This window comes from Mobula hypostoma, chromosome 3 (genome assembly GCF_963921235.1).
Source record: "Mobula hypostoma chromosome 3, sMobHyp1.1, whole genome shotgun sequence".
Lineage (NCBI taxonomy): Eukaryota > Metazoa > Chordata > Chondrichthyes > Myliobatiformes > Myliobatidae > Mobula > Mobula hypostoma.
The window spans coordinates 214,394,138-214,409,032 of NC_086099.1; the positions used below are offsets into that span (position 1 = coordinate 214,394,138).

The 14,895-nt window shown below is 39.4% G+C and overlaps 1 protein-coding gene across 10 annotated transcripts in view; it reads left to right on the top strand.

The window, feature by feature from the left end:
* kmt2ca (lysine (K)-specific methyltransferase 2Ca) overlaps positions 1 to 14,895 on the top strand; it is a 491,834-nt gene that overhangs the window by 362,265 nt on the left and 114,674 nt on the right. For 9 of the 10 annotated variants that reach the window (XM_063044443.1, XM_063044442.1, XM_063044440.1 and 6 more), the window contains 3 exons: positions 3,881 to 4,076; positions 6,186 to 6,290; positions 6,662 to 6,709. In XM_063044443.1, the coding sequence (XP_062900513.1) occupies positions 3,881 to 4,076; positions 6,186 to 6,290; positions 6,662 to 6,709 (349 nt within the window). The remainder of the gene's footprint in view (positions 1 to 3,880; positions 4,077 to 6,185; positions 6,291 to 6,661; positions 6,710 to 14,895) is intronic. The other variant, XM_063044447.1, reaches the window with a different exon arrangement.

Genomic DNA, 14,895 nt, shown 5'->3' on the forward strand with positions numbered 1-14,895 from the left:
AAGTGAAAAAATAAAAGAGATGGTTGAAAGAGTGGAGAAAGGTTGTGAGTAGGAATTTGGGTTGTAAAGTGAATTGAAGGAGAGAATCGGGAATCTTTGGAATTCTTTGCCACAGACAACTGTGAACTGTGATCTTTGTAAATTTATGACAGAGGTTGGTAGATTATTGGTTGGTCAGGATATAAAGGAATATAGGGAGATAGCATGAGATTGGGGCTGAGAGGATAAATGGATCAGCCGTGATGAAATGGTGGATCAGACTTGAATTGACTTTATTTCTTAACATCCTTCACATACAGAAGGAGTAAAAATCTTTACGTTATGTCTCCATCTAAATGTGCAATGTGCAATTTATAGTAAATTTGTAATAAATAGTATGTACAACAGGACAGTCAGTATAGCATAGAAATACAGTTGTATCAGCGTGAATTAATCAGTCTGATGGCCTGGTGGAAGAAGCTGTCCCGATGCCTGTTGGTCCTGGCTTTAATGCTGCTGTACCATTTCCCGGATGGTAGCAACTGGAACAGTGTGTGGTTGGGGTGACTCAGGTCCCCGATGATCCTTCGGGCCCTTTTTACACACCTGTCTTTGTAAATGTCCTGAACAGTGGGAGGTTCACACCTACAGTTGCGCTGGGCTGTCCACACCACTCTCTGCAGAGTCCTGCGATTGAAGGAAGTACAATTCCCATACCAGGCAGTGATGCATCCAATCAAGATGCTCTCAATTGTCCCCCTGTAGAAAGTCCTTAGGATGTGGGGACTCATACTGTCTGAGGTGAAAGAGGCGCTGTTGTGCTTTTATCACCACACAGCCAGTTTGTACAGACCACGTGAGATCCTCAGTGACGTGTATGCCGAGGAACTTAAAGCTGTTCACCCTCTCAACCCTGCGTCCATTGATGTCAATGGCCTGTCTCCATTCCACAACCAGCTCCTTTGTTTTTGCAACATTAAGGGAGAGGTTGTTTTCTTGACACCACTGTGTTAGAGTGATGACTTCTTCTCTGTCGGCTGCCTTGTTATTATTTGAGATTAGGCCGATCAATTTAGTATCGTAAGCAAATTTAATTAGATTGGAGCTGTGGATAGCATCATAGTCATGGGTATGCAGAGAGTAAAGGAGGGGGCTTAGGACACAGCCCTGAGGGGCACCTGTATTGAGGGTCAGAGGGGCAGCTGTCCACTCTTACCACCTGCTGGCAATCTGACAGGAAGTCCAGGATCCAGCTGCACAAGGCAGGTTGAAGGCCAATGTCTCTGAGCTTCTTGTCAAGCCTGGAGGGAATTATGCGGAATGCTGAACTGTAGTTAAAGAACAGCATTCTCACATAACCATTATTCTTCTCCAGGTGTGTAAGCACATTTGTAGAGCTGTGGCTATTGTGTCATCTGTCGATCGGTTGTGTCAGTAGGCGAATTGTAGGGTGTCCAGTGTGGGTGGTAGCATGCTGCAGATGTAGTCCTCGACCAGCCTCTCAAAGCACATCCCGAGTACCCGTCCTTGGATGCTGTCCTGTCCCGCAGCCTTGTGACTATCCACTCATTGGAAACACCTGCATACTTCAGCCTCAGGGGTGACCAAGGAGCAGGTTGCTTCGGCTCTCCTCGGGCTCATGTTGGTGACATCAAGCCCAGCGTAAAAAAGACTTAGCTCATCTAGGAGAGAGGCAGTGATGTTGGCAGCACCATTGTGCTTAACTTTGAAGTCTGCGATGGTGTACAGATGTTGTCATAAGCTGTGTGTGTTGTTGGTGGAGAGTTGTGTCTGGATCTTGTCCCTGTATTGTCATTTCGCTGCCTTGATGACCTTGCATAGAACGAAAGCTCTGTCTAGCGCAGTTAGTGCGGCTCGCACGGAACTGTTGATCCAGGGTTTCTGGTTTGGATAGACCCTGACCAATTTTTGGGAGACAACGTCCTGGATACACTTCCAGATGAATCTCGTGGCCCTTTCGTGAACTCGGAGACATCTTCGTCACGAAAGACATTCCAGTTGACATCTAGGCCAAATAGCCAAATTCTGCTCCTATATCTTATGGCCAAAGATAGTAATGTGTATTTACCACTATCTAGGTTTGAATTCACACAAATTAAGCTTATATGTTTACAATCTAATTTACAGTTATTCCTTGTAACCAAATATATACTGGCATACCTTTTAGAGTGCCTGGCTTGAAAAGTGGTAAAATTATCATACATTCTAAATGTTTTCTAAAAAAAAACCAAGCATTTGGAAAACTTTTCTATTGCTTTATCAAAAAACATCTTGGAAATTAGTAGAAAAGCAACGAGAATGCATTTGTTGGAAACCTGAAGTAGATACAGAAAATTCTGAGAAAGCTTTGCAGGTCAAGCAGCATCTGTAGAATGAGAAACAAAATTATTGTGCTAAGGTCAGTGGCCTCTGATGAAAGATCATCAACCTCAAAAGCTTAGCTCTGTTTCTTTTTCCATAAATGGTGCATGGCCTTCCGAGTACTTGCAGCAGTTTCTGTTTTATTTCACTGACTAAATATTTCTTGAACTAGAAATTGTGAAAATTACATTTTGAACATTGAGTAGTTGTAAATGTTCCATTTTATTAATTTCTTGGTATTTTCAATGGTACCTTAGGCTTGACTGTTTCTATTGCAAGATCTTTTTACACACTTATTTTTACTGAAGTAATACACATAAAATGTGAGTGTAACAGGCAACATCTTTGGAGAGGAGTCATCATTTTGGACCCTTAACCGGGACTGGGAAGGAAAGGGGCAGAAGCTAGACGACTTTACTGAAGTCTTGTTTCGATCTGTTATTTGTATCAATTATGTTGAACTTAGGGTTTATTTTGTTAGGATTTCTGGATTTGGAGAGGATGGGAAAAGCCACTGTCCACTTTCAATTCATAAGGTTAATGTCATTCTTTTAATGTCAGAGCTGCATGAGCTGTGAACAATAGCTTCACAACAGAGGTTGTCATTAATAAGTGGCAATTTTACTTTGTTTAGGCCCTTACTTAAAAACTAAATTGTGTCAAAATGGAAACCGAAGAATTTTAGAAATGTTTTTGCAGGTCCGACAGCATCTATGGAGGGGGAGCTTGAATTAAAATTTCACCATAGTTACCTTCAATGGACCTGAAATCAACTTTTATTCTCTCTCCTTGAATGCTATCTCACTAACAGAGCATTCTCAATTATTATTTAATCAGATTTCCTGCGTCAAGAAGATTTTTTATTCCCTATCAGAATATAGGCAACAGTGGCAAAAGAAGTATCATTTGAGAAAGCATTGAAGAGCCAAATGAAAAGCTTAGTAGGTTTCTAAAGGAAAGATTATGGTAAGATAGTTAGAACTTATTGGTGAACTATTTAGGTTTTTGTAATCGTGTAACTTCAAAGTCAAAAGTCAAAGTAAAATTTATTATTAAAGTACATATATATTACCATATCCTACCATGAGATTTATTTCTTGCAGGCATTTACAGAAAATAATGAAATAAAATAGAATTTATGGAAAACCATATGACAGACAACCAGTATGCAAAAGAAGACAAGTTGTGCAAATGAATAAAAATAATACTGAGAATATGAATCGTAGAGTCTTTGAAAGTGTCTCTGTAGGTTGTGGAATCAATTCAGAGCAGTGGTGAGTGGAGTTATCCACACTGGTTTAGGAGCCTCATGGTTACAGGGTAACTATCAGGCTAAGGCTTCTGTGCCTCCTGCCTGATGGTGGTAATGAGAAGAGAGCAAGGCCTCGATTGTGAAGGTCTTTGATGACAGATGCTGCTTTCTTACGGCAGCTTAAAAAGAAGAAACAGAAGTTTGACTTCACTTCATCAAAATCAAGTCAATAATAATCAACTTTCTTCCTGTGCATTCTTTTCTCAGGAAGCCTTTTTTGGAAAACATTTGCTGCATACAAGTCGGCAGAGTAAGTCCATTTTGGATGCTCTGTCTGACGAAGAATCATCGCAACTACCAAACAGAGTACCAAATGCGAATGTAAACTTCTTGAATCCTTCTTCTGATCCACTGTTGAGTTCAGCTGCAGCACAAGTGGCTACGAAACAACAGGGAGGGCAAGGTACGTGTGGCGCTACCAATAGCAAGCATTAATGCTTATCGTTGGAAGGAGGAAGGGTTGTCCACTCTATGTCATTATTGTGTAGGACATAACTTTTACCTATCCTCCGCACACTGTTGCGCTTGGATGGTAGGTTATTACAGAATTGTACAGATATAATGATAGGGAAAGCAGTCGCTGTTTCCCTATATTCATTCCTTGTATTATTCATTTGGTTTATTCTAATGAAATCCATAATATACACATTGCAGCATTTAATTATATCTCTAATGACTTCAACCATCTACATCAAGGGGAATTTACAGTAGAAAGTTAATTTAACTCCCTGCCCATCCGGGAGAAAGCTGAGTGCAGGGAAAATCCATGCATTTATAAGAAGAGCATTCAGATTCCTTATGACACTGGAGATCAGAATCGAACTTGGAATGATGGAGCTTTAAGATAGGCATGCTGTACTGCCTATCATGTATGTATTATCACCCATAAACTTAGTTTTTGCCGGTTTGTGTTTTCTTGTATGGTTGTTGTGGTTAACCTGAAGTAGAATTCTAAAAGATTAATTACTTTTCTCCTTTATCCCTCGGCTAAATCTGCAGATAACAGAAACGATATCTGTTCTCTACTTCCAGTGTTAAGGGTTTTCCCTTGTGGTTTGGTCTAAAGTGAATGCAGCATTTAAAAACCACTGGATTCAGGTTATCTATAATTCATGGCAATATGTCTCATAATTTTATGTTAATTCCAGTTGTACAGGGGATGGATGTGTCATTTCCACGTTCTTGAATATTGTGGAGCTGTTGGCCTCTTTCTTTGCTAATGTATTAAATATTTCCCCATTATTTCCATAAGAAGTTATAATTACATTCAGATAATCTGATAACGTTTTTACCAATGGGCAGGTATAGTCAATGTCTTTCTATCATTGCTTCCCTGTTATCAGCTTTTTAATAGTCCTTGAATTGTACTTTTTCTCATTAGTTTGAAGTTCTTCTTTCCAGAAATGCCTCACTACATATTAATTTGTGATGCTGGTTTATGTTATATGATGTCACATTTAATCATAATGAACTACCATCACCCGTGCTTCTCTTTCTAGAATGTTACTTGAACCATTTCAATGTGCAAGTGGTTTTTTTGTTTCCTTTAACCATCTTGTTCAGTAAACGGTCATGTATCACAGTCATGCTACAATCAGGGAGGAAGTACAGGAGTCTAAAGGCACACACACAATGATTCAGGAACAACTTCTTCACCTCTACCACCGTAATTCTGAATGGACATTGAACTTATGAACACTACATCGTTACTTTCTTCTCTTTTTGCACTTTATTTAATTTAATTTTTTTATATATATATATATTTACTATAATTTACAGTTTTTTAATTATGTATTGCAATGTACAGCTGCCACATAATAACAAATTCCGCAATGTATGCTAGTGATACGTTACCTGATCCTTATTCTGATTCTGATCACTTTGGGCAGCTCCTACTGAAAACATTGCTTAGGAAGTCTTAATATAGCATGAACAAGGCTGTTCCCAGTTTGTTATCTTGGCCAACATTTTCTTTATTGTAAGGTTTCTGTTTGCTTTATAATGTCACTGGAGGTAGCCATACCCTTCTATTTAACTTTGACCTGGTCATTTACATGAAACTTACATTGTTCAAATAACTCAAAATGCTGCCTTTTTTGTCTACTTTGTGATGGCAATTAGAAACACAGCAGTTGCAAAAACTGGTGAAATGAGCAGCCAACGCAAGAACTATTAGTTATCTAAGGGTAACATAATCCAACTGGAAGGAGTCCTGTAGAAATCTGAAAAGGATAAGCAAGCTATTATATTTGTCAGGACACCATGGAAGCAATGCTTTAGTAAAGTGATTCACTACTTACTCCTTTAGTTAATGTTGGGTGCTATTTGCAGCCCATGACATACAACACATAAATACAAATTGTTCAGCAACTTTGTGCCTTTTTGATCAAGTTTGAGGTTACTCGAGATGATGCCGGAGCCTGGCAACTCATAACAAGCAGCTCTCTCCAGTTCCACACACTACTTGTATTATTATCGTTCTACTCTTTTAATCTGATTGATTGTTCTGCAGGTAACAGTGATGATCCACTTGCTGATCTGTCGGAAGTCCTCACCACAGAAGATGATATCCTTGGAATACTATCTGATGAATTAGGCAAAGCAAGAGATGAGTCGGGTATGTTTGGATGCTGTTTTGAATCTCATAGGCAATCCAGGCATTTCCAGTGTAGTCAATGGAAGAATAATGGATTCCTGTGATGTTTGAACATCTCATTTTACCTAGGTTTCCTATGTCTCTTCTAGCTGTTATTTGACATCATTTTTTGTGCCCGTTTTATTTCAGTACTACTTTGCTGTGGTGTGCTTTGCTTGCTTTTTTGATGCAGTTATCTGAGACATTAACAATCAGTGTTTATCCTTCTTAATGCTCAACTGCCCAATGCCTGAAGCATGCTATTAAGTTGCTTATACTGTGCTTGCGTTTTATTTGTGCTTTCTTTTAATCCTGCACTTATTTATCCATTTTATCTGGTTTGGGTCCTGTAGGTCTTGATTTATGCACTTTCCAGGTCGAGAATTCACCATCTCCATTTGGTAAGAGACTAAATGGTGGATAGCAGTAGTCTCATGTGTGGTGCTTTTGTCTCATCCAATGCAATGTCTGTCCATGCCTGTGTGTGCAATTTGGAAAAACTTTTATTTGTTCTGTTCATTCTGTTGCACTAACAAATTTTATCATGCCATTAGTTTTGCTTGAAGAATAAACTGCATTTTGCATCAGCATTAGACAGTAGAATAGTAGTGACTTCAAATAAAGAGATGATTTAAACATAATAAACTTCATGTGCAGCACTGATGTTGAAAAGCACCTGCTTTTGGCTTACATGAATAAGATATCTGTTTTGAGATTGTGAAAATAGTTTCTTAGTATAAGGGAAATGAAAATGCAATTTAGCAGTGGGACTTGGAATAAAAACAGCATGCCACACATGCACTTGCAGCTAAAGCTGAGGGAAGTTAATGTGTATGAAAGATTTTTGAAAATTGAGTGAATTACTGTTAATTAGGACACACCAGGACCAACCAATTAAGTGGCTGCCCCAATTAGCATATGCTTCATGGAAGGTATAAAAAAGACAAACTGAGTAGCAAAGTATGTATTTAAATAAAATACAGAACAAATTAGAGTATTATCAATACTATTGCAGTCCTATAATACTGTATTAGTTCCTAACATTATCGACAGAGTAATATATCTATGTCGTGTTCGTTTGACTGTAGATTAATTAAAGCAGTGCAAACACCTCATGCAGATAATAGACTGCTTTCATACAATGTTGTCAATGATTGCATCCTCCAAATCTTCATCTTCATGGAAACATAGAAAGTAGGTGCAGGAGTAGGCCATTCAGCCCTTCATTTTCATTGTAACATTCAAGATGATTGTCCAAACCTTCAAATTCTTTGTAGGTCCTAACTTGCTGTGAAATTGTTTGATTTTTCACTCCCAGCCATTTCTGGCATCTCCAAATCTGAATGCTTGCAACCACAGTGAGCAAATCAGTTCTGGTTTATCTTGCTGCTTACAGTGCCTATAGAAAGTATTACCCCATCCCCTGGAAGTTTTCATGTTTTATTGTTTTATGACATTGAATCACAGTTGATTTAATTTGGCTTTTTGACACTGATCAACAGAAAAAGATCCTTTCGTATCATAGTGAAAACAATTTCTGCAAATTGGTCAAAATATGTTACAATTATTAAGCACAATATAATTGATAGCATAATTACTCACCCCCTTCATGTCATTATTTAGTAGATGCACCTTTGGTAGCAATTACAGCCTTAGGTCTGTGTGGATAGATCTCCATCAGCTTTGCACAGCTGGACACTGCAATTTCCCCCATTCTTCTTTACAAAACTGCTCAAATTGTCAGATTGCATGGGGATTGTGAGTGAACAGCCCTTTTGAAGTCCAGCCACAAAATCTCAATTGGATTGAGGTCTGGACTCTGACTTGGCCTGTCCAGGGCATTAACTTTGTTGTTTTTAAGCTATTCCTGTGTAGCTTTAGCTCTTTGCTTGGGGTCATTTTCTTGCTAGAAAACAAATCTTCTCCCAAGTTGCAGTTTTCTTGCAGACTGCATCAGGTTTTCCTCCAGGATTTCCCTGCATTTTGCTGCATTCATTTCACCCTCTATCTTCACAAGACTACCAGGGCCTGCTGCAGTGAAGCATCCCCACAGCATGATGCAGCCACTACCATACTTCACAGTAGGGATGGCGTGTTTTTGATGATGTGTGGTGTTTGGCTTACGCCAAACATAGCATTTAGTCTGATCGCCAAAAAGCTTAATTTTGGTTTGATCAGACCATAGAACAACCTTCCAGCTGACTTCAGAGTCTCCCACATGCCTTCTGACAAACCCTAGCTGAGATTTCATGTGAGTATTTTTCAACAGTGGTTTTCTCTTTGCCACTCTCCCATAAAGCTGTGACTGGTGAAGCACCCGGGCAACAGTTGTTATATGTGCAGTCTTTCCCATCTCAGCCACTGAAGCTTGTAATGTAACTCCTCCAGTGTTGTCACAGGTCTCTTGGTGGCCTCCCTTACTAGTCCACTTATTGCATGGTCACTCAGTTTTTGAGCATGGCCTACTCTAGACAGATTTACAGCTGTGCCATATTCTTTCCAGTTCTTAGTGATTGACTTAACTGTACGCCAAGGGATATTCAGTGACTTGGAAATTTTCTTGTATCCATCTCGAGCTCTTCAAAAACCTTTTTGTGGAGTTGCTTGGAGTGTTCTTTTGTCTTCATGGTGTAATTTTTGCCAGGATACTGACTCACCAGCAGTTGGACCTTCCAGATACAGGGTATTTCTACTATAATCAATTGAAGCACCTTGTCTGCACACGGGTCTCCAAAAACAGATTAATTTAACTAATTATGTGACTTCTAAAACCAATTGGCAGCACCAGTGATGATTTAGTGTGTTAAGTGAAAGGGGGTGAATACTTGTGCAATCAATTTTACGGTTTATATTTGTAATTAATTTAGATCACTTTGTAGAAATCTGTTTTCACTTTGTCACGAAAGAGTTTTTTTCTGTTGATGTGTCAAAAATAGCCAAATTAAATCCACTGTGATTCAATGTTACAAAACAATATAGCATGAAAACTTCCAAAGGGGGTGAATACTTTTAATAGGCACTGTATTTCTCACCAACTGCCAGTGGCAAAAATTACTGTTTTTTGAACACAAGCGTACGTGTAGCCCCCTGGTAAGCCTCAGGCTTGCTCAACTTGCTTTTGTCTAGGGGGAGCAGCCTTCAGCCCCACCAAAATGGGTAATCAAGTTTGTGTGGACGTTGTATGATGTACCCCAAATAACAGACAATACACCATATGCGATTAAATGATTACACTTTAGAGATCTTACTGGAACTATGTAATTAATAGAGATAAAATATAAAAGGAAGGTAAAAGGCACCAAACTTGCACCAAACTTATCAAAGTTCAACCACTTCATGTACAACAGTTGGAGCTCAAGTAATGGAGTCTTCTTTGCACCATTTGATCCCCTCTGACCACCTCGACCCGCCGCCTGGGACCAACCACGGTGGTCGACCAGACGCTCCACACGAGTCTGTCTTCATCTCCCCTCCTTGCCGAAGACCCTGGGCCTCGGACTCCCACTCGGGGTCTGTCCCGTCAGCATCGCGTCTCCTCACTCTGTCCCCATCGCACCTCAACACCCGCGAAAACAATAGCTTACAGACACACAGGTAAAAATAATATCTATGTCAATTGGTTCATTCACTCTCTTATCAATAATATGACCCAAACAAGCAGAGAGAGAGAGAACTCCTTACATCGCAGTTATTATTACGGAAAAGCCATTTTAATTATAACATAACAAAGAAGCCATTTTGTTAGCCTTCGCAGCAACCTAAAAGAAGAAACCCCTTACACATGCAACTGGCACCATTTGAAAACCGCTTGCTCTAGGCACGGTGGAGTATTCTAATCGCCACACAAGTTCATGTGCCCTGACGCTGGTTAGAAACCGTTTAGCAACAGTCTCCCATCCAAATTAAGTGACATAGTGTGCCAAATAAACAGAGGGAATCCTGGCTATTTTCTTGATTAGATTTTTTTTCTTTAAGGTTCTCCCAAATAAGCGGCTGCCCTGATTAACTGGTGGCCCAATTAACTGAAATCCTTTGTACGGTATATTTCAAATTGACTGGGGACAATGAGACAAAATTTTTTTAGAAAAAATAACAGTATATTAGCATTGTAAACAAGAAGCTGGAGGAACTCAGCAGGTCGGGCAGCATCCGTGGAAACAAACAGTCAGTGTTTCAGGCTGAGACCCGTCAGGACTTCGGTCTCGGCCTGAAACATTGACTGTTCATTTTCATGGATGCTGCCCAACCTGCTGAGTTCCTCCACCGTTTTGTGCATGTTGCTTTAACCCCAGCATCTGCAGAATATTTTGTGTAAACAAGAAACTGAGCAGTTCACACCATTCAGTCTTATTCCTATATGTAATACCTCTCTCCCTCAATCCCCTCACTCCAGCCTTTTTCCAAATCCTTTGCCCCTCAGTATCTGGGACACATTCAGTGGCCACTTTATTGGGTAAACGTATATACTTGTTGGTTAATGCAAAATACCTGATCAATCATGCAGCAGCAACTCAATACATTAAAGCATGCAGACATGGTCAAGAGGTTCAGTTGTGATTCAGATTAAATATAAGAATGGGGAAAAATTTGATCTAAGTGACTTTGACCATAGGATGATCGTTGGTGCCAGACAGTGTGGTTTGAGTTTCTCAAACTGCTGATGATCTGGATTTTTCCACATACAGCAGTCTCTAGCATTTACAGAGAATAGTGTAATTAACAAGAAACATCCAGTCAGTGGCAGTTCTGTGGGTGAAAATGCCTTGTTAATGAGAGGGGTCGGAGGAGAATGGCCAGACTGGTTCAAGCTGACAGGAATGTGACAGTAACTCAAATAACTGCATGTTACAACAGTAGTGTGCAGAAGGACATCTCTAAATGAACAACATGCTGTACCTTGAAGTGGATGTACTACAGCAGCAGAAGACCACAAATAATCATTCACTGGGCACTTTGCTAGGTATCTCCTGTACTTAATAAAGTGCCCACTGGGTAGATTTACTGCTGTAATTACTTTTGGTAACTCCATTCTTCCACCCTTTGTTTCATGTTTTCCTCAAACTCCATTTAAAAAATAATGGAGCTTGAGGGAAACTTGAAAAATGTGTGGAATGGAACAATAAAGTCATGTGTAGAATAAAGTCATTCCTAACCCATATAGTGCTATTGAACTACTTTCAAGACTTTGACCCAGGAACATTGAAGGAAGTTTACAGTGTAATGGTGTGTGACTTGGAGAAGAACTTGCACCTGTTTCCCTTCTCCTCCTGGCATTAGATGCTGCAGGATTAGATGGTGATTTTGGCAAGTAGATAAAAGTGTGCTTTGTAAATGGTGAGCCCAGCTGGTAGAGGGTGGGATGCAAATCCAAAGGGCTGTGCTGTGCATGGTATTCAACATTGAATGTTGAATAAACAACCTCTTGAATATTCTCCAACTGTACTTGGAGGCAAATGGAGAATATTCCATCAAACTCTTGACTTGCCTTAAGGGAGATACAAAAGCTTTGGAAGTCAGGAGGCAAGAGGCTTGCTGCAGCACATTTAGCCCTGATTTCACAGCAGTTTTATGGCTGTTCCAGTTAAAATTTAAGGCATTTAAGTCCCTTGTGATATTAGTTAAGTGAAATCTGCAAGTGAGAATACTGTTGAACTTCTTGGAGTGGTTGGGGTAGTTATCTAACTGCTACTTGAGCCTGTGCCTAAACATAGTGCAGGCCTTGTTGGATTGCCTAGCATTTGATGATTCGCAGTCATAAGTGAATGACATCACTTCTGACCTTTCTGACGAAGGGAATGTTACTTATAAAGCAGCTGAAGAGGACTGGACCTTACCACTGAAGGCATTTTGCAGAGGTCAGCTTGGGTTCAGATGATTGCTGTTCAGTAGATCCATATGGGAGAGTACAGAGAAAGTTTACAAGGATGTTGCTAGGACCTTAGAACCTGAGCTATAGGAATAGACTTTATTCCCTGGAGCAGAGGCAAATGAGGGGAAATCTGAAAGAGGTATACAAAATAGAGGGATACAGATAGAGATTAATGTAAGTTGGCTTTTTCCGCTGAGGTTGGGTGAGACTAGAACTAATAGTTAAGAGTTAAAAGTAAAATATTTAAGGAGAACTTGAGTTGGAATTTTACTCACAGGGTTGTCAGAGTGTGGAACGAGCTGCCAGCGGAGGTGGTAGATATTGGTTCAATTTCAGCATTGAAGAGACATTTGGATAAGTATATTTGACAGGAGGGGTATGGAGGGCTGTGGTCCAGATGCAGGTCGATAGGAGAGCAGATTAATGGTTTGGCATGGATTCGATTTGGCGCTGATTCTGTGCTGCAGTGCACTGAGATCCAACATTTTATAGAAGGATGGAGTATAAGAACAAGGAAGTTGTAATGAACTTTTATCAATGCTGTGGTTCAACCACAACTGGAATATTTAGAAAAGTGTATGAAATTTACTGAAATTATTGCAGTGGTGAGGGGCTTTTGTGGATAGAAGGAAGAAGGTGAGGTTATTCTTCTTGCAATAGTTTGCATGGGGATGTGATGGGGTGTTTCAAATCGTAAATTAGTGAGAAACTGCTGCCGGTAATGGAAGATCCTGAATCGTAAAAGAACCAAAGTGATATGAAAATCTCTTTATTTGGTGTGCCTTTAGGGTGTGTTATACTCTATGAAGGGTAGCAGTACAAACAGATTTAATTGTAGTATTCACAAAAGAGCTGGATAAACAATATCTGAAAAAGGAGAATGTGCAGGACAAGGTGCAGGAGTCCGATTAGCTGTATTGTTCATGCACGATGTCTGTCCAGACTCAAACCCACTTTTTTAATATATCCTTGAAATTATTGAAACAAGTTCAGCAGAACTTCCTTTGGGAAGGCTGTGCTTCACTTTATTTGTAGAATTCAATCTGAGAAATATATGATTATATACAAACTGTACAGAGTTATTTAAAGATTGCAATAAATCTATCCCGAGTAACTTATCAAACAGGGTGAAAATAATTTTTTCAGAATATTGATTGTTGTTTCACAACCATACTGTAACTGCCCTTATTTTGGCATGGATTCGTTTGATCTCTGAGGGTGTTGAATTCTGGTGTTTAAATCCAAGGTTCTTTTAGAAGTCAGGAATGAAGCATAAAACCTGTTAGCTTCATGGTCATCTTATTACGAGTTGATAGAGCAAAGAGAAGAGGAACAGGACAGTGACACAGGAGTCTTACAACTTGAAGAGAGCTACTAAAGCAGCTACTTTTATACCCAAAGATGAAGAAAAGTCCATAGATAACAATAATTTGATGAGAAAATACTTCTTTAATACTACAGTAAAATTAACCAATGAGAAAACACTTATTCACTTAATAAAGTACAGCGAAGCTTTCAGAATTATACTTTGTATAGCCACTGGGGGCATAATTAAATGTTATGCTTGTAAAGGTTACTTAAAATACAAGCAGATAAACAATTTTTAAACTGCAAAGAAAATAACAATTAAAATTGAACAGTTGGATCCGTCAATTCACCCCCCCCCACCTTTGATTCTAAATCACACATCTAGAATCATTACATCTGACAATTCAGAGGCATCTGTGTGTAACATCAAAAGAGCTACTTAGATTATGAAATATGGGTATATATTCTTCAAAGTAGTCATAAGATTATGTCATATTTCAGCAGGTTAGAGTGGCACACTTATGCAAGTTTGAACTATTCTGTTAATGATCACCTTTTAAACAAGTAAAAAATATGTAAATTATGATAAGGCCTATTAGTATGAATATTATGACTATAATATTGAGTAACTCTGGCTTCTGAGACTTGAATGGGTCTGATCAAAAAAAAAATCATCCATCAGAATTATGTATTTTAGCTGCTTTTTTACGAATATGATCAACTAAATTAGTTGTATCTTCAGGCTCATCAGGTATCTGAGTGCAGCACTCCTTGCCCATAATATGCCCCCCCCCCAACTGCTAAGTGAAGATTTAATGTCATACGATTTTGGAGAATCATTCTGAGCATGGCAACTATTTCTGTGGTTAATTTTCCCAAGGCTTCAGCAGTGATATTGTTTACCCTATCAAAGACTGTGACAACATTTTTAATCTCTCTTGTACTCCTTGCAACACCATAAACTGAGAATAAAATTAATGCAAAACTCCTGGACTCAGGAGGTAAAGGTAAGGTGTGTATATGTATCATGCCAGGAAAAACTTACCCGAAACAACAAACTTCTAACTACAAACACGCTGAAGTCTGCAGATTCCAGAAATCCAAAGCTGTGCACACAAAATGATGGAGGAACTCAGCAGGTCAGGGAGCATCAAAGGAAAAGAGTAAACAGTCAATGTTTGGAGCAGAGACCTTTCTTCAGGATTGAAAAGGAAGGGGGAAGATGTCTGAATGAAAAGGTGCGGATGGGGGGGAAGGAAGAGGCTAGGTGGAAGGTGATGGTTGAAGCCAAGTGGGTGGGAAAGGTCAAAGGCAGGAGAAGAAAGAATCTGATAGAAGAGAGTGAACAGTAGGAGGGAAGGGACCGGGGGAAGTAATAGACAGGTGAGAAGAAGTGAAAGATCAGAGTGG